Source organism: Tauraco erythrolophus, chromosome 6 (assembly GCF_009769465.1).
Source record: "Tauraco erythrolophus isolate bTauEry1 chromosome 6, bTauEry1.pri, whole genome shotgun sequence".
Classification (NCBI taxonomy): Eukaryota; Metazoa; Chordata; class Aves; order Musophagiformes; family Musophagidae; genus Tauraco; species Tauraco erythrolophus.
Window position 1 is genome coordinate 39,610,059 of NC_141470.1, and position 20,962 is coordinate 39,631,020.

General features: G+C 38.0%; 1 protein-coding gene across 1 annotated transcript in view; it reads left to right on the plus strand.

Moving 5' to 3' along the window:
- Window positions 1-2,859, plus strand: part of AQR (aquarius intron-binding spliceosomal factor) — a 63,326-nt gene extending 60,467 nt beyond the window's left edge. Inside the window, 1 exon segment of the mRNA XM_086613410.1 lies at window positions 1,955-2,859. Coding sequence (XP_086469536.1) covers window positions 1,955-2,203 — 249 coding nt within the window. The 3' untranslated portion in view covers window positions 2,204-2,859.
- Window positions 2,860-20,962: the final 18,103 nt, after the last annotated feature.

The window sequence follows — 20,962 nt, forward strand, 5'->3', positions numbered from 1 at the left end:
CTTTTGCAGTTCTTATCCAGTGGATTGTTTTTTTTTTTCTTCTGGGAGGTGCAGCTTCAGCCAAATTGGAAGCATTTTTCTACCCAGAAAAAGCTTTTTCTAGGTGGACAAGATATTTTCTTACTGTTTTGGGGAAGTGATCTAATTATCTGTCTCCTGTAAAGAAAAGACAATACAGAAAGAGGAGTGACGCTACTAAAATCTCTTCTTCGAACTTTATTTTTTTTAAAGTACTGAAAACTCACACTGTTTTATTAGAAACCCAGTCCTATAAGCACATGATGAGATGTTTTCAAGCTAGTTTGTCTAATGTAGTTGGAGATCGCTAAACTGTGCAGATTTTATGTGATGAAGACTCAGTGGACTGTGCAGCTGGTCATATTCAGATGCAAATGAATAGCCCTGTCAAAACTGAGAATTGTATACATCCTGAAAAGCAGATGGTAGCATCTAAATTTTACCAAAAGATGGGTTTGCTTGACATCTTAATCAAATATAGACCTGATCCTTCTGCTAATATCAGTTATTCTTCTTAGCATCCTAATCTTACCCATTGCTAGCTAAAACTATTTACAAAACTGCTGGTTTCCTACTGTGGCGATGAATCACATTCTTCTTGCAGGAGAAGCCAAAAAGTGAGCCACAAAAAAAAAAGGCAGCATTGCATTAAATTTATTTTACCCTATTTAGTACATTGTATTTTTTCTTTTCTTTTACACTAGTCTTAACAGTAGTAGTCACGAAACACAACATGAAATCGCAGTAGTAGTCTGAATTTGTCTCATGCATTAAGAATATATTTTTGTAATTAAAGGATCTCTGGTTTCGCAATACACTTTTTCCGTGAACAGATGGATTATAGGGACCAGTATGATAACTTCTAAGTCTATGGAAAATGCTTCTCATATCTCTGCTGGTAGTCATAATTGCTTCACGGGATTTGCCTATGCTTGTCAGAAATTTGTAATATTAGTGTCATCTAATTGAAGATAAGTCTTTGCTGTAATTAGACACTGAATTTGTCATGTGAAGCCAACTTGCCTTTAAGCAAAACAAAGCCAAACAATCATCCATGGGAGGTTTATCGAGCTTTCATTTCATTAAAATGCTTCACAATATTTCAAGGAAATACCTATCATGTCATTAAATAACGTCATGCTGCAAGAAGTCTGAGTGTTTCTGTACAGCCTGGAGTTGTATAGCATTCACCCATACTCTTCAGCTCACTGTATTCTTGGTATTTTTTTTCCAAAGTGTGTAATATGGCTACCATTGCTGCTTATAGCATCTGGCAAACTACTGTTCTAGTTGTGAGCAAAACACTTTGAATATACTAAATTACTTTTCCAGAAGTATTATGTGAAAAATATCTAAGCATTGCTTCAACTGTTACTGGAACTTGCATTGTTCTACACTTAGAGCTGTGAGTGAAACTTGTGTAAGTACAGATAACATTCACATAACATTTTATAAGACTTTTCAAGGAGAAATAACTGGAATGAGTTGTTAAAGACAAGCCTGTTAAAGACCTCATAAAGCAAGTTAAATGTATCTAGGAGTTTGAAATTATAATAGATGAGATTATGGTAGGAATGTGCTTGTTGCTCCAGGTGGGGATTTACTGTAGCTCTATTACTTGTCTGGCTGTTTAGAATAATGAAATATGTTTGATATCCATGAATAGAAAGTACTGTGTTTTTAACACCCTCTTCTCAGGCAAAAAATATGTCTAATAAGACCATTGTGTGAGCCAAGGTTATTCTTCATTTATTTTTTTTATCTATAGCAGTTAAGTGCCTACAAACAATTAGGACTTCTAAATTTTAAGTCTCTGTTGTTAACTTGTTATCTAGTGCAAAATCCTAAATATAAGGTGAACAGTTCAAGCTAAAATAGGATTGGATGCCCAAATTTGTTGTAAAAACTGACAATTCTTTCTTTTTTAATCATCTAGCGTTTACTGCCCCCACCTGTCATGATGGAAGAAACTGAAACCACTCAAACTCAAGAGACTGAAGTAGAAGGTGAAGTGCAAGGCATACAGGAGGATGCAGAAGAAGAAGAAAATAAGGTAGGGGAAGAAATGATAAAGGAAGGAGAATTGAAAGTGGCCGAAGTGGATGAACATCGAACCATGCCAGAGCACCCCGGAAGAGACAGTGACAGTGGAGACAGTGAACCTGAGAATGAGACTGAAAAGTGATCCACGTGGTGTTTGTCACCTACATGTTTTGGAAAACAGATGGGGAAAAAACAGTTAGATACATAATTGCTATTTTTACATTGACTTTTTTAAATGGTTGCTTGTGTAATGTGTCCTGTTTCATTTATTTTTCTCTGAATACTTTGTGGACAAGCAAAATGTTTGGCAAACGTTTTACTGAGTTCTTGTCAGGATCAGTAATGTAATTTGTTTAATGGCTTCAAATGATACGTTATTTCCTTTTCATAAGTTGTTGAGTAAAGATGCTTTTTATACCAGTTTTGAATATTTGACCTTTCATTCAGTCACTGAGTTAGCCATTAAACTTCACCGAATAACTGTATTCGATATCGGACACTTTATAGTTTCCTTAATATTTTGCAATGGAGAATCCCTCACGCAAAGCTGTGCTCCTATACGCTGAGATGGTGTTTTAGGTGTAGGCTCAAGTTCAGTAAGATATTTAATTGTATGTCTGAGAAATGTGAATTACCACGGAACTTAGGAATGTTTAAAAGCTTTATTGAATTGGGACCTTAGCAGGTTCTCAGGATTTCATAAAGCCCAGGTACTTGTAGCAATTTCTCATTGTTGACTTCTGCCACTGTTTTTAATTGATCATTATTTACAGAAGACGTAAGGATGTAGCTTTTCAACAGCACTGTTTTTTAAATTAGTGTTTTGAAATAAATTTATTCTGCTTTAAAAGGACACAGTAATTGCCCAGGATAAAGCCACATGAGGAAGAAAAATGAAAGTAGTTCCCTGAATGCAGGATTTGCAAAACGTACAATATTGATATTAATGACATAATGGTTGAGTGGGTTTTCTAGGGTAACTTTCAAGTGTACATCTTTCATAAAATGATCAGATAAAGGTTTTTCCCTGGTTCATTAAGAATACCTGCCAACTAGGCAAATTATTCATTTCAAAAGACTTAAGAATTTCCAAGTAGATTTTTAAACAGGGCAATAGCCATAGGAACACCTTTTATTGCTGGCAAAGGGAAAAACACTTGATTTTCAAGTGCTGCTGTTGTGAAGCTGCAGAAGGACTTCCTCACTGAATTGACTAGAGAATAAGCAAGCTCTTTTTAATAGCATTGACATGAAACACGTCTATGGTGTACTTGTGTGTGTGTGGTGAGATCTCATCTTGCCCTCTCCCTGAAATCATTCTGCCCCCTCATTAGTTAAGAGGGGAGCTTAGGAGTAACAAATCTTCAATACTTTTGCTATTGGTACACAGTGTCCTTTTATGTTTTTTTGTTTGCTGAAATGGAGTTTTCTCAAACAAGAAAACTAATCATTTGGGCAGAATGTGTGTTCTTTTGTTGCTTGTTTTGATTGGAAGAGAGTGTACTGTTTATTACCAAATTGTCTGCTTTGGAAGAACAAATATTACAGTGGTGAGCATTGGGTGATAAGTTTCATGCAGAAGCATTCATGTGTTCATGCAGGGTCAAATAATACAGGGCCTTCAGGGCACAAGCAACCAGCTCAGCTGGGGGTTGTTGTCTTTGTTTTCCAGCCTGTTTTCTATAAATATTTCAGCCTGACAATCATTTATTGTGCTTTAGTATTTTAGGTGTTGGAAGGGGATTCTGGAGGCTTTTTTCTAAAATGGATAATTTAACTGACAGAAGGTCTATCAATAACGAGGACAGAATGACTGTTTGCAAGCACCCAAAGCTGAAAGGAGCTGCCAAGACCTTTTTTGAGTTGCGCACGGTTTGCAGCACACTGTGACCACACCTGCGTGTGCGTGATCCTGGTGGGTTCCATGTGCAGGCCTCGGGTGTGCGTGGTCACTTCTGGCTTGATGAAGTATAGAGTGGTCCAAGACTTCAGTGTTGCCCTAAAGTGTTGAGTGGAGTTGTAATGAAGGTTGTTTCTGGCTAAGGTGCAGGAAGAGACAACTGAACTGCAAACAACTGCAAAAGTGTGAACAGCCTTAATATGCAGTTGAACTTTTACTTTTGTCAGGGACATGATAGCATTAGGAGAATGTGTCTTCCAAAGTCTGGAAAATCCTGTTTTTCTTGTAGCAGTTGTTGGAAAGTTCTTGAGGTTTTTATTTGAAGGACGAGGTTAGGGATTTGGGGCTTTTTTTCCCCCAAAGCTTTCCAGTTCAGTTTTTGTTTTTGGTAAAGGATGAACTTTGTCTTTTCCACAAAAATAAATTTTTTGTTCTATTTATGTTTTCTTACAAGACAGAGTAGGTGGGAGAAGTGAAGCAGTCTAAAACTGTAATTTTGATCTACATGGTTTGATTTCCAATGGCAGTATTTACTTGGGATTTAGCCTCCCTTTCTGATGTCCCTATTTTTATTCTAGTGAACAACAAGATCCAGTTGTTAAACTAAATGTATTGAAACTAAAAAAAAAAGATATATACATATTTAATTATTTTTAAAAGGTGGAATCTCTAAGTAAGTGAACAAAACCATTGTTAAAATAGCTTTAAAAATTACATTTAAGCATTATTGCGAATAATTATTGTAGTACTGCATGAAAACCTAGCAAACAAAATGTTTGTGAAAACAAGGTTCTTTAAGGGTATAAACAAGGAAAAGATACAAAATTACTTTCCTTTATTCTTTAGAAGCCATGTAATTAAAAAAAACACTGAGGACTTTTTGAGTGAGATTAAAGAACTACTGGTGGCTTTTCTTCATATTTATTTAGACAATGCTTCCATGAATTGCTTAATTTTCCTTTGTTACACTGAGCCTGTAAAACAACTTATGCATTACTTTCCAGATTTATTTAAATGGAGGCTAGTTTAGAAATAGCTCAACCCTTAAACACTAATATGCTGGTATAAAAATGATACTATAATTCAGTGTACTGTTCATTTCTGTAATAGCCAGAAAAACAAGGGCAAAGAGCAATTTACTTAGGGTTCTGCCATCCATACCTAGCTGAGATAGTACTATGTCAGTACAGGCAGCTTTCCGTCTGTGGCTCTGAAATAACACCGTAAGTGCAGGTTTAGGTATAATCAAAGAAAACGCCTTAGTAACACTCTCAGAGCATGGCTTGCTTTTGCTTTTGAAACGGCTTGGCAGGGTGGCCAAGACGGTGGATAAGTTGGTTCTAAAAAGTTCGGGACACAGTTTGCCAAAGGGAAAAGAAGAGACAAGCTGGAGGTCTCAATAAGCAGTTTGCAGTAATGAGTGTGTCCATGAACTCCTAAAGGTAAGGCCATTACGTTTTCCTAGCCTACCTTGCGTTTGCTTTAATAATGGATACCAAATACCGCTCTGCGTTGTTGGATAAGGTAGCTTCTGACTTCCTTCAAAAGGGAAGCAAACATCTGACCCCTTCTCCCTCTTGGAATGGATCTCTGCAGTTTCTTGGGACATAAAAGGATATGAATCCTGAAGTGAAGTATTCTCAGGAGGAGTAGAAGTTAAGTTTTCCTGACAGAATGGCTTTCACAGGACAAGAGAGACCAGTTTTATTGTCTGAAATTACAGAATTCTTTTTTAAGAGACAACCTAGAGGCAATGTTGATCACATACTGGATAAACATGATGACATACAATTCTATTGAAACAAGAATTAGGTAACACTTGAAGAGCAAGCAGACAAAAGCGAATGTCCTAGCCAACAAATGAATCACAACCCACAGCAGGCAAGAAGCTGTGAATGCCATTAAGAGGCAGTGTCCTTTCCTTTGCCAAACATGGTAATCCTCCCAGTAGAACCAATCAATAGAAAATTAACATTTTCGGGGGAGATTTGGAGTCTGTTTTTATGGCCATTAGTGCTTCCTTTGCTATGTGGTTTCTCAAGTGTAGTTCTCTTACAATCCTACTTCTCAGAGGATCTGAGAAAAACTGTGATGTTTATGTACTATAGTACTGACAAACACATTGCAAAAGAATGCTGTTTCCATTGCAAATTGAAAAAGAACTTTCTTTAAAGACTTTCAGTTAAGCATCCTCTATAAGTCCGTATGTTTTCCTGACTTTTGGAGGTTTCTAAAACAGTACAGTACTCAAACTTCCAGAACAAAATTCCTCCTTGCCAATGCAGGCATCTACAAAATTACTACAGTGAAGAGAATGCCAGAAAAGAGAGAGAAACAATACCTGTAATACTACTCCCTCTCAGTTTATAATAAGTAGTATTTCAGGAGACTAATTATTACTATTGTAATGAGAAAATTATCTTTCCCACTCCTATGGTAGGTAACAAGGACAGATTATTTCTCTGTGCCTTGCACTGACAGGGCTTCAATCAGCTTAATCTAGCCCATAGCAGGGATAATGCAATATGTTGCTATTAAGAAAAGTAGTTACGTTTCATTTAGCTTCCATTGTGATTTCCTCTCACCTTGAAAAAAGAGCAAGGACAAAGATCTTTGAATCGAGCAATAGCATTATTTAATCGTAACGCAGCGAAGCCTGTTGCTGTACTGTTATATCTGGAAAACAAGATAGAAGCTGCAGAAGAGTTATTTCAGCTACAGGTAAGAAACTTTCCAGAGTTCAGGCATTATCTCTCTGCTTGAGAAACACTATCAGAGCAAACAAAGAGTATGTTTCTGTGTGAGTCTTTTAAAAAAATGTAGACTCAAGCTTAAAAAGTTAGGCCAGCTGCTGTCAATTACATAGTTGTAATATAGATGTCAGTGAAAAAGCGTATACAACTACAGGGCATGTTTGCCTAATGGAACATCAGAATTTTAAGATTCCAGGGAACAGCGTAAAAGGATAAGCTGGAGACCCAAATAAGGGTCAGGAATATATCAGTCCTGGCACCGTTTGCAAGAGATAAAAAGAAGCCGCCCTCATTGCATTTATCAAGTGTGAATTCCTAAATTGCTGCAACCCAGTGTAAGAGAAGCCCTGCTACGCATCTAGAGACGCTTCAGCATCCTGCTGTGCTAGCCTGATGTCCCCTGTGTGTCAAGAGCACTTATTTTTAGATGGGACAGTCATTAGGGACATAATGTATCTCAACTACTGTAAAGGAAGTATTTGGGGGCAGCAGAAGTGGATAGGGAGAAGCTCAGTACGGAGGCCAGAAGATTCTGTTTCTGACCTTAATCCACAGCAGTACAGACTCGCCCTTTTTTTTTTTAGAGTGATTTTTGGCAGCAGCAGTCATGTCATTGGGCGGTACCATGTTTTCTAAAGTCGGACATACCACATGTTTTGCATGCTGAGTCAGAGAGGGGAGAAGGCGCCGTACCAATAATACAAGAGGACACATGAGAGCACTGAAACAAGACTAACTGGGCAAAAGAAAAGCCCAGTTGCAGAAGAGTTGTCTTACTGTCTGTCACTGACCACCTCTGGAGACATGAGCAGCGTTAAATAAATAATTGCTGCAATGCAGTGCACTTAGATATGACCCAAACTTGAACAGAACTCGTATATATCCAAATATTGCCTCTGTATGGCTCTAAATTAAAATCTAATAACAGCTAAAGTTGGGTATCCATGACTTTCATTGTTACCGAACTGTTGTCCTTAGAGACAAAGACAGGAGTTCAGTCACATGTGTCTTGTTTGTTTTACCTGTTGAAAATATTCTTCAAGAAACTTCAAGTCTATTTTCCCTTACACACTATTGTGCCCAAGTTTCATGATAGTCTTCTGTTTCTATCAGTTGTTTTTTGTGTATACAAAGTATATATGTATGTATAACCTTTAGCTATAAATATTGCCTCAGTTTCATTTAAGTCTTTTTAAAATGAAATTTTTAAACAGCTACTGAAGAGATAATGGTTTTGTTTACCAGAAGGGTATATTGAAAATTACTGTTCTTTGACTGATAAAAATCTTCACTGAAAATAAAGTCTTTATTTGCAGTTTTGTGATTTCATACTTATGCTAAAGCAGTACGTTACATATTCATCTTCGAGAAAACGTTGAGTTCTTATTTTTTGGACTGGCTTTTACTCATACCCAACTGCGATTTGGTCTGGAGTTTTACTTTTTTTTCTCATCTCTCTCACTGTGTAGTAGGGAAAATTCATGTTGAGCAAAAGGCCAGAATGCATGGTACTGGACTTCTGACATTTTATCTAAACTGTTGTGATGAATGTGATTTACATAAACCTTAAGTGATAAACTAGGGATTTTCAGAACACAAAACTTTTGTGGGGCATTGTTTTAGGAAATAACATGATTGTAGAGTTGATCACAAGTTTTGCAAGGCAATACATTTCCCAAAATGTTAGTTCAGCTAAATGTTGCATTTCATTTGTTTTTTAAATATGGTGCCAAGCAAAAACTATTCAAGCACTTGGCTTTAGTAGTGCACTTTCCCTCACATGAATCATATATTATCAGAAAGTCAAAACGAGTGATAAAATAGGAAGTAGAAAACAGTATTCCAAATTCCAGAAAAACACAAAAACATTTCACAGTGTTTAAAAAAATCTAATTTTTCGGTCCGATTAGCACTGAAAGGAAATTTTAAAATTTGGAATTTTGCACAGAATGAAAACTGGAAACACTGACCAGTTCTGATCAAATACATTTGGATGCTGAACCCTTCCTGTGGTACCACTCGAGTTCCAGTTTTGAAAACTGACCGACCTTGACACTGAAATCAATGATTCACTGTAATCTTCATGAAGTTCAAGGTATGAAAATTGTCCTCAACGCCCTGCTTTCCTATCTTGGTACAGGACATAGTAACATACTATTTCTTTCCTTGTTCGGACTGACCGTGTTTCAGGCACCTGCTCGTTTTACTCAGAGCTAAGAAACGCTTCCCAAGTAGCTCATTATTTTTACAGGCTCTGTCCTTTATCTCATTTCATCTCTAATGTGCTATGAACTAATCTTGCTCCTGCGTACACAGATACTTCAGTGATGGGGCAGTTGTCCTAGATTGCTCCCTGCTCCTGCAATGTTCACCCACTGGCGTTCTGTCAGCCCGAGCTGCGCAGTGAGACGGGGCACTGAGGACAGCTGCTGCTCCTGACTCATCTTAGTGCTCAGTCCTATGCATGGTGCCTTCCTGTAACTCTAAGCTGAAACGATTATCATTATAAATTGGTAAGAAAAACTGAAAACAAAAAATGTAGTGAGGATGGTGGGTTTAGTGTTTTAAATTTTATTGATTGAAACACAAATATTAGTGGAAATACACGTGCATGTCTTGTGTAGCGGTAAATTTATGTAGACACAGTTGATTCTTAAGAGAATTTCTTACTATAATCACAAATGTGAAACGCTTAATTGTGTCAGTATGAAACCTGATATTTTACTTAATATAAGATAAAGCCTGTTCTGTAAACTACTAGTTAAAACCAGGACTTTAAATCATTTAGGTATTATTTCAATATATGGAACTATGAATGAATATAGACTCTATATACTCTCTCCCTCTATGGGAATATATGAAAAGCCTTTCAATTTAAACAATGCAACGCCCTTTTAAATGGTGTTTTGGCATCTCATTTTCCTAAAAAGGATTTGTCCTGCAAATGTAAAGTTTTTCTATTTGGATTTATTTTACTATATTTAGAAATGATGCTTTACAGTGCTCCAAGATCAATACAGTAGAATAAAGAGCCAATATAAGTTATTGCTGATACTCCTGTATCATGGAGGAGGAGGTGTGGGGAAGGCAATCCCTCTCCTAGGCTTCTGAATTCTATCAGCAAAGAAGAGCACTAGAGGAGAGCATGTTCCACTCAAGCTGCTGAGGGTTTGGGTTAAGAATTCTTGTCTTAATCTTCCTAGACCTTAGCTAAAGATGCTAAGTTTACATACATGCGAACATAAAGCTGTCCTGCAAACTGCTTTCCAAACTTCTGTGAGAGGGATTGTACGACTGTGAGTAACTGAGACCAGGAGTGCGATAGGTAGAAACTGGTGGAGGCATTTGATCAGAGATGCAATAAGCATAATACGCAATAAACATCCTACAAGGAGATGCCCAGTAATGCATAGCAATAGAGCTAAATATATACCTCAGTATTTTAGCTTTAATTTATGAATCTAACAGTTCCATGTTTGTTCTAGCAAGATCTTTTAAATGAACTATAAATACAATTTCAAAAAACAAATTAAAAAATACATGCACTAGCAGGGAAAAGGTTTTAGTGACTTTAAACACTGGGATAGATGTGCAGCTGGCTAAAGATTAGCTTGTTTTATTTCTTTCCAAGGCCAAACTTCAGGAGAAATGTGTGTGTGTGTGCCTGAAGTTTTTGCACCACCTTTCACCACATGTCTAATGGATCGTGGTCTTCTGTATGGTGCTGTTTAGACTAAAACTGTACTTCATTTCATTGAGGCACCAAACTTTTTGAAGAGAGAACCATCACAATACCTTCAGGGCGCTGACTTTGATTGTATCCTGGTACACAACTCCCACTCCTTCCCAGAATAACTGTTTTTATTCTGTGGGAGTTCATCTCTTTCGGGAAAGAATTAAAACCTTCCTTTGGAGCACATGGTAAGGAGACAAACTAGTAACAAAGCGACATCCATGTGCAGGTAAAGTTGAAATACTGTGGGTTAGAAATTAACTCTACCAGACTTGTAGAATTGTGGAACCAGTACCTTAAAACAATGTCCCATTGTATATATGTCTAAAGCAGAAGTTTAAAGCGATGAATTACTAGCTTCATCAGCAACCCATGAAGAACTGCTTAGATTTGCCAAAAGAAGGTAGTAGGTAGGGGAAAGGTAGTTTCGGCCGGGGGAGATCGCAACCACCAACTCCTTGACTTCCTCCCAAATGTTACCACCTACTCAAAAGAGAACAATAGAAGTATGAAACTGAGCATGTGTTCTAATTTGCATTCTAGGCAAAGAAATCTTAACCAATCATTTAACAGAATAACAATGTATATGTATTAGAAAGGTAAATATGTTAATGTTTTGTATATAAATAACCGTCAATTTGGAACTTCAGTGTGCTGTTTTGGGGCACACTGTATACATATATATGTAAAAAAGGGAAATACGTCCACCCCGTGTGTGGATTGGCTCGTTGCACACCAGGTGACGATCCCAAGTTTTGGGACAACACAGGTGGGTTGGCCATTACCAGATATAAAGATGATTGCTGTGTGTCAAGATTTCTGTTCTGAAGTCTGGAAATTTCCTCTCTGAGAACGAAGTCACTGTTCAACTCACTGAGCTTGCTCTCCACACTTTCCTTTCATGTTGTCCCAAAGAATTCAAACAAAAAGTTTAGATAACCAAGAGCCCAGTTGGAGCATTTATAATTGATTTCTGGGTTTGGGCACTCTCAAATGCTGATTTCAGGGTAGCGCTGTTCGAATAGAATTAGCAGACAATAGTGAGTCCATGAGAGTATTGAAGGGGCCCAAAGCTAAAAACCATGACAAGAATCTTGGAATCAGACGTCGCTGTCAGATACACTTGTCATGGATATCCTTAGCCTTTGCTTCATCTGCTTTGATTAAATATTATCCTAATTGGCACCTGTCTCCACCTTAGGCTACCTTTCTCCTTTGAGAAGATAGGGAACTGACTGGTGCTCATGATTCTCCTCACACTTGCAGAGAAAACCTCTCTTCCTCAAGTCAACCAGAAAATCCTAGGTGGGAATCTGCCCCTACCCTCCACCTTCTGACATGGGTTCACTGGCTCAGTTTGCTGGTGACGGGACCTTTTTTCCCTTACTTGGTAACTGTTAGCTAGCTGAATTTTGCTGCTTTTTGCTGCGGCTTTTTGTGATCTGGATATTGTCACATTAGACACACAGTTGAGAGAAAGACATAAGCCTTGCTTGTGTTCTGAACTGGATATAGTATGCCTGTGAAGGATGTAATGTGAAAAAGAATGAATATGCTCATAAGCAGAAATTTGTATTAGGGTAATTGGCCTAAATTGCCAAACTGCCAGTTAGCTAATTTGCCTCTGCCCGACTCTGAATTTAGGCCACATACATCAAGGTCTCTCGTGAGCCATACAATCCTTTGGGATTAAGGAGGAGCTCTGTGCAGATTTTCAGGTTACAATTTTAGATTATGATGTTTACATGCCATCACAGTCACAAAAATATTTTTGGTGGGTTTTTTTGTTGTTTTAGTTTGGATTTTTTGTTTGTTTTATTGTTTGGGTTTGTTGTTGTTCCCCCCTCCCCCCCCACAGGTCTAGCTCTAGGCTGTATAAATATCAATAGATGGAGACGAAACAGTGAGTTTTGCAGTATTCTTTGCAAATCAGCAATCTTGGAGACGAGGAACAATCTTTCTTGTAATTCTGAGAAAAGAATTGAACATATTCATAGTGTTTTCATTAAATTTTGTGGACTACCAACATTTCAGATACCCTAGTAAAATCTGCTTGAAATGCAGAGGTCATTCAATAGAACAACAAAGATTGTACTTTCTTTTCTTGTTCTAGCTTGAAGCCAAATTTAGGACATCTCGAATATATTGGCAACTGAGATGTTTGAAGACAGTTTTAATTAGCTATTTAACTAGTTTGTTGATGAAAGGCAATCAGAAATTGAGCACTAATTTGCAACATTTCAATGAGTACACGTTCAGAGTGAAGATTAGCCTGTTTGTTTTCTAATGGAAGAAAAAAAAAAAAAACACATCTGCAACTGAATTTTAAGGGCCTGAGCTGCGAAGAGAAGACTGAGGATGTAGTACCGACGTTTTGCTATGTCCTGTGCAGTTGCTTTATTTGAATTCATTCTCCTGTTTAAGTTGGCTGGGTGTTTAAAGCTTCAGCTGGCAAGCTGTCAGGCTTGCCAGCAGCGTTATAACTATGAATATCATGACATCCATATACTTACATTTTCAACCAAAATATTTGTTTAGCAACTGTTTAGCTGAAAAAATTTATGAAAAAAACTCCCTCTCTTCATATACACTGTGAAAAAAAGTTGACATAATTCAGACATAGTTTTGACATAATTCACATCACCATGTATTTACCGTGACTGTAAGACGTTTTGTTGAACTAAATGCTCAAATCATTTTGTGGCTAAGACTTCCTTAGAGATAACTAGGTAACGAAAGTTACTTATAATATCTTACAGCATTGTACTCTGATGTGATTTAATACAGCCTAAGTGGATTTTACCAGATTTTTCTGAAGCATAAGCATAGTTGAATTATAAAAAGCAGCCTATTCAACAGCATTTGTAAGCTGTCTTTTAAAAAATTACCCAATGTGGTAACAGAAATAGACACTGAAAATTCTTTGGAAATTATAGAATGTTCTTGATATCTAACAAAAAGACGGAAAAGACATAATGAAGGAAATTGGAGTATTTGAGGAATATCTGAAGTGCTCATGTAACTGATACAAACAGAAACATTCCCATAGAGTTTTTGGGACGCACGTTTTCCGCCTTGTTTCTTTGCTCTTTCTACTGTACGTCCATACCAAAATGGACTCTTTTCCACTGGGCACAGAGGAGTTTTCTGTAAGATTGCTGCAAAACTTTTTTAGCCATCCTTATTTCTCTATCCCTGTCATGGAAGGACGAGGGAGATACGTTATTAATATCTCTAGGGTAGGCCACGTCTCTCCTCCAAAAGTTTTCAATAATCAAAACATGACATGCACATGTATTAGTATCTATCTTTAGTTTCCCTACCTCATGCTTTTTGTGGTTGAGATCAGAAGATACTTACTGTATCAACTAAAATGCAGCTGCCTAAACCATGTTTAAGGCTGGAAGATGCTTCTTCAGCTCTGTGGCACAGGTGACGTATCACGGCTTTGACAGGGCAGCCGGCAGTTTCCCTTGGGATGTGCAGTCTCCAACTGATGGTGGTGATCTCAACACACTTCCGTCCTTGCCTGGCAGCTCCAGCCAGCCCAGCCACCCTGTTGAGATTACACGAGCCAGTGCAAACATAATTTCTCCCGAGGTTGCAGATTTACTGGTGTGAATGTTGAGGAACGCCAGGTTCAGGGGTGCCTCAATTCCTGAGACAGGTTTGCTGTTTGCGGTTATCCCTCTGTTCCTTGCAGCCCACCCAAGGCCTGAGCCACCTGCTGAGGCCATGTCTGTTGCTGTGGGCACGTCCATGTTTTGGTACAGTGCAGTTGGTCGTGTTCAGGTGACAAAAGAGGAGACAAGGGCTTTTGTCGATCAAGGTATTCACCTTGCTTTCCTGCTTTGGTGAATGCCTGGCAGAGCAAATTTGATCTTCTAAAAAGCCAAAGACTTATGTTATAAAGGTAAGGCTGTTTTCCATATATTTTTCTGCTTTTACTGATAATTGAACAATTTGCATACTACTTCTCAGTACGATATCATAAAGCAGCATAAATTCAGCTAATAAATCTACGCTATCCTTTCCCCGAGCCCTGCTATAGTCTCTTTTTCTAAACAGGAACAATGAAAGCAGCGTTAGCATGTCAGTACAGAATATTAGTGTGATTGGTATGAAATTAGTCCATGAGCAACATTATCTTGGTAGAGTTATATTGTTTGAGAAAACATTCTTTGTGGTCATATTTTAAATGTTTTGTAAACAGAACTTGGCTAAAGAAATGGAACTGTTTAACCTTTCCATAGATCCAAAGTTACTGTTATTTTTCAAGACACCCACATTAGGCTGAGTATCACTGCTTTTTACTACCCTAACTTTTTCTTCTGTCTCTCTCTCCTTGATGTTTAGCCACTTTACGGCCTTACGTATGAGGCTGGTTAACAGCAGTCCTATGATAATCGATGTGCACATAGTAAATCCTTGGGTTTTAATTTTGAAAGAATTTCCTGAGCAGTTTGTATTTTTACCATGAAATCTCAATTATGAATTATTAACAACAAAACACCGAGAAAATGTGCTAGTGTTTTGGGTAGGTCAATTTGTTTTTCCGTTTTTTGATTTTTCTTTGTTTATTTAGCTGCTGGACATCTCACAAGACTAGCAGAAAATGCCAGGTTGTGTTTTGGACTGTGTAGCATTTTCATACATATAAATATATCTGCAATTTTCCAGACTGCTGAAAGAATGAACAAGGCAGAAATAAAATGCTCTGACAGCTCACAACACATCTCAGTCATTGGGGAGATAACTGTTAATAGACTTGGTGGATAATAGGCTTGATGGATCTGTTAAATAAAGCTCATTGTCTCAAAGCTCAGCACAGGGAGTAGGTGATAATGAAAAGGACCAGCAGATATGTAAACTCAATTAACCTGGCACTAGTTGTGTGCAACCTGTTTCTCATTAAGTCAGAGAATAAGCAATGGGAGGTGTCCTTCTTAGGTTGCCTGTTGACAAACTGAGAAGTTCTGCAGCTTTATGCACTAGCCATAGTCTGGATCTTGGGATTTTCTTAACATTTTATATTCCAAATCTATGATATTCCAGACATTAATTGTGTTCTTCATCTGTAGCCATATTTTCTCATGCATTGAAGGAACATGGCAACTTATGTCTGTAGAGCTATGTTAAAAATTTGCATCCATTTGTGTCTCACTCAATGTACTCTGGGTATGATGCTTTGGATTTTAATATCATCAAATCTATTCTATAGCTTCTCTTAGGTGGATATTAATGTATCATCTTATTCTGCAAGATCTTTGAAAAACTCTGTGGTAAAGAAGGGTATAGCAAAATCCCTGAGGAAATCAGCGAGTCCATCTTCTCTAGCCTACTGCTTAGAGAACCAACTCCAAGGCCAGTTTAGAGAATCTATATACAAGTTACTTGACACTGAAGGGGAACAAAAGTAGCCTCAAAATATCTCTCATTTCCTCTTTTTGAGTAAGCACCTAATCATTAAGGTATAGCAAGAGATTCGATCTTGTGTATATTTAGCCATAATTATTCTTGTAATAACTCCTGCCTAGAAACGCCTGTATCTTGCTTCTGGGAGGTACGGATAGGTAGTTCTGCCACAGTAGGAACACAAGAGGATTACATATGCTATATGCCAATAAGCTACTACAATTAAAAAGCCACTGTGAAATCAAGTTGGCTGTAAGAGAAGTATGTTTTGTTTCTTTCAACGAAAATAGCAAGTGGCTTGAGCCCTTAGAAAGCGGTTTCAGGATATGAATCTAGACTGGTAAAAAAGAACATCTAAGCTTTGGACGAATGATATTTCAGAAAGACCCTTCTTCTCATTTAGTCTCAATCATCAAGCATCATCTTATGCTGAATTAGGTGATGATACATATGAGAAGTTTTTAGAATATTGGATCAGGGAAACCACAATGTTGACTGAGGTGATTCACTGAGGTGGGTTTTTTTTTTGTTATTCTGTTCTCTGAAACGTTTAACTTCTGTGAACACAGGAGCTGTGGAATCTGCTATGGCAGAGCAGACAGCTAAAACCTAGGCATTAAACATTCACCTAACATGCATGTTAATATAAAGGTGGAAGTATGAGATTTAGATTGACCACAGTATGTGTTCTGGATATGGAACATGAGAGAAATAAACCCACCCAAACTTGAACCCTAAAACTAGTATGTGGTTCATGAGATGGACTCCCTGTAGGGAGCTTTCTAAGGGAGCTGGAACAAAAGATTTTTTGTTGTCGTTGTTTGACTTATTCAGTACAAATAGAATTACTTGGATATTTTCTCTTTTCTCCCTCTTTTGTAGCTCCACAATAATTAAACGGAATTGAAACAAACTTCTGAAAAATCAGATTTTTGTTGAAAGCTGCTTTTGAAATATCTGTCTGTGGTAACTTTTTCTTCTGCATAGAAATAAGCTTTCTGAAATCAATGTTATAATTAGATTACCTTCTCAATCATAAATGTTACTGTATGACTTCCAACAGCAATTGTACTAGCTGGTAAAATGGAACCTGAAAACGTACAAACATTTTGAAGTTACTGCTGAAGCCTAGCAGCTACATTCTGGGAGTACTGGAGCATTAGTAGTTTTGCTCTTCATTTTGCTTCTATTACACATCTGGTTGGTACCACAACCAGAGGACCTGTTGTGTCAAGGCCATGTCTATTTTTTCCATATCTGATAAAGGAAGTAGATTTTGTAACAGCTACAGAATAGCTAACACAGCAGCAGCGTTAGTTGAAACAATAATTCCTCACGTTCATCTTCCTCTTCTCCATTTCCATTCCTTTCTTGTGTATTTTTTTGCCCGTCCTTTTAATGCAAACAATGAAACAGATTTACAAACTGCTTATCCTTTTACTCAAGGTCATATACGATTCTGCTACTAGGTTAGAAAGAATTCCTGTTAGTGTCTAAACAGGTCCGCACTTCCTTCATTATTAATGGTGTAACAAAACTTTTTTTAACTTCAAACTAACAGAACTTCTCATGCAGTTCTACACTAGTGTTAGAAACTATCTAGGTCCACATTATTAGTGTATAATTACACAGTGAGAAATTATCTCCCCTTTGTTATAGGAGGACTTGATTCTGAATGATGACGGGTACTTTAGAATGAGCAGCACCGCTGCTTTTATTACTTTACTAATTTTGTTCTGTCCTTTAATGATAGGAACAGAAAAAATAGCTAGAATCTCCCACAATGAATCTAGAGAATCTAGAACTAAGCAAGCTGTGTTTTTTGTAATACTTCAAAATTTATTTCTTTCATTTTCTCTAAGAGTAATGATATATGATAGATAGATAAGAACTGATGGAGCCTAATGCATAAATATGCTATATATAATCTTTTAAATGAATATGCATTACAAATAAAAGGCCGTTCAAACTCATGAATATTCAAAAGCAATAGCCTCGTGTTTAGCATTATTGAAATTTTACTTGCAGACATATCTATCCAACACTTGCCTTTTGTAACATCCTTTTCCCTGACTCAAATTTCTTTTCTACTATGTAGAACCAGTACTTTTTCTTCCTTTACTTTTCCTTTTAGTTTTCTTTTTAGAGTTCATCTATCTCACGTGACTTTTTCCCAGGTTAAGAGATTAATCTGCTCATGACATCATATTACTGCTTTAGCAGCAGTGACATTTTGATATCCAACTGCATTTTCATAGCAGTTCAGATGCAGGAGGCAAACCAAGAGTTTATGTAAAGTTGTGATTTTCAGCCACTTGTGTTTCTATGCTCATTTGAATTCCAAGATTGTCTTCTTCCTTTTCATTTGAATACTGTAGAGATATTTTTCCTAAAGGTAAGCCCTTCAGTATTTCATTTCCTTGTTGTTAATAATGGAACTCAGAATCTCACTCCTCTGTGGTTTCAGCTGGGTGTAACTTTGCTGAAGCCAGCAGAACTTTCTACGGCTTTCAAGCAGATCACCTAGGAGAACCTGGCTGAGCAAAGCAATTTCTTCATCATGACAACTATTTGATCTTGCTATAGTCATCTGTAAAATCGCATGCCCCAAAACACTAGTAGAAATGGGGTGGTAAGTGGAAAATTTGATGACTACTGGACTGATGCTTAAAACACTAAAGTGATACTTCTAAGATTGATTTTTCTTTTTCAGATTGATCAACAATTTCATGTTTAGCATTAAGTCAATTAATCTGTACCTCCTTGCCTTATGTATAAAAACATAATATATGAGATGATTTAGGCACTGGAACGAGCCATAAAAAGCTAAAGTAATGGAAAGACATTTAGAATTAACATATTGGAAGCACTAAATCCTAGGATGTAGCTGGAACACCCTTTCTTTCTGGAGTTAGTGTGCTTGAATGGGAGAAGCTAGCAGACAGCTACCCTGTTTGCTCTGGAGCCAGAATCTGAAATCCTTGTAGAAATTGTCAGCATCTTTTCTTCCTGAGACTCTAAACTGGACTTAACCGTTATTGTTTCTTCTGTCAGGTTCCTTTTTAAGTGTCACCTGGGCTTGGAAAAGGAGGTGGAGGTAGAGAGGAGGCTATTCTTTCTCTCTTTTATTACGGATTAGAGGTCAGAGCACTCTGCTGGGATGTGAGATACAAGTTCAATGCTCTCTTCAGCTTTTAGGTTAGCATCCTAAGCACCATAATGCCTTTGAAGCCTAACAGATAAAATTCTGCAGCGTTCTACTTCACAGGGGCCTCTGGGTATGAAAAAGCAAGGGAGAGAAAACAAGAGAAGAAACATGACTCTGCAATCTCTTAGCTATACCTGGTTGAAGGCGTCCTGGATATCTGCTTTTCTGTTTTCAACCCAACGTCTATGTAAAACCTCCATGAATGGTGGCGAGTGAAGCAGCAGCAAGTAATATATTGGGTAGAAAATGTGAGCGGTGACATGGCTAGCAAAGAGCAAATATGGATGGGTTGTGCAGCCAGCCAGATCAGTAGCAAGGTTTTTGGTGTGGTCTCTCAACCACAGATGAGAGATCCCATGGTGGGATAACACAGCAGGGCAGAGCAGGGCAAGGTAGGGGTCTTGCCAGCCAGGTCCCCATCCCACAGTGTCTAAGCAGGGCAAGCAGGGCAGGCCTGGAGATGGCAAGATGGCAGGTTCAAACGAGTTCAGATCATAAGGCAACATCATGGTGGTGAAGCAGGTCTGAGGTCAATCCAGGAAGTCAATCTACAGGACAGCATTCATATCCACTGGTGGCCAGCAGGCCCATAGCAAGAAGGCTGGGCTGAGACGTCAAGGTTCAGATGGGGATCAGGAATAGAGCTGGTGAGGGGAAACAGGCTCAGACATGGCCCCAAGATGGGTGGGCAGGGCCTTGGGGATGGGGACAGGCTGACCTCAGCCCATGGAGAGCTGGAGGCTGGCCCTGCTGCAGCATTGCTGGGGCAGGGGCTGATGGTCCTGGGGGTCTGACGTGGGGTCCTGGGCTGTAGGGGAGGAGGGGAGAGCCCTGGGTCAAGGAGGTGAGCAGAGACAGTCAGGGCTGTGAGTACCCTCAGGGCCATGGCAGATACAATCTCCAAATGTCATGTGGTTAAACAAAGTTAGATAAACATACATTTTTTCCCTTTACAGTATCGGTCAGCCTGAATATAGTTTATATCCTTAGAAACCTCAGTCCTCACTATCTCTGTTGGAGGATAATGTCAATGCCAGCCCATCTGTGCACCTATGTTCTCTGTAGAGTATGGTTGATTTAAGACTTGGCAACCTCACTCAGCAAGTGACTTTTGTTTTTTACTGTTTTTTACTGAGTTCCTTTTCTTAGGGCTGTTTTTTCTCGTTTTGACGAGCAGTATGCAATATTTGAATTTTTCTGTGCATCAAGCTTTGTCAAATGTCTATCCAATACCTTGGTCTACTCAAGACATTTTGCACTGGGAAACAATTGCTTGTCATGAGAGTCCTTCCTCTGAGGGCAACCATGTGGCCTGATAGTTCTGATACTGTTTTGCAAAGTAGGAAAATATCTAGATTTTCTTTGTGGTGACAGCCTTTGGTTGTGTTTTGTCTATTATTTTAGAAGATATTTTATGGGAAAATAATTGCTTTATGAACCATCAAGTTGACCTTTTTTTTCCCTGAATATGTACTGTGCTTAAGGCAACGGATTAAAATTGTTTTTTCAGCACATTTTCCCCAGTTGACTTAAATGATGAACCTTTGCCAATGAGATTTTACAGATGCCATCTGGTACTTCCTCTGGTTGTGAATCATTGAGATTTTAGGTAGATTACCTGTTCCTTAAATATGCATTTAACCTTTCCATTTTAACCTTCTTTTTCAGAAGTCTTCCAGTTTTTGTAATGGTTCAAACCTCCACTTGCAATGGATTGTTGTTCCCAAGCTCAGGCCAGTTTCTGTCTGGCCGTTCTTTACAGGAAGAATGACAATAAATGAAATTTTAACTATGTCTTAGAGATATTTTAAATGGAAGACTATATTGCTGCTCTCTTTATTTATCTGCAGGACATATTGAACAGCTTTGTACAAAATGCTAACTTAAATTTG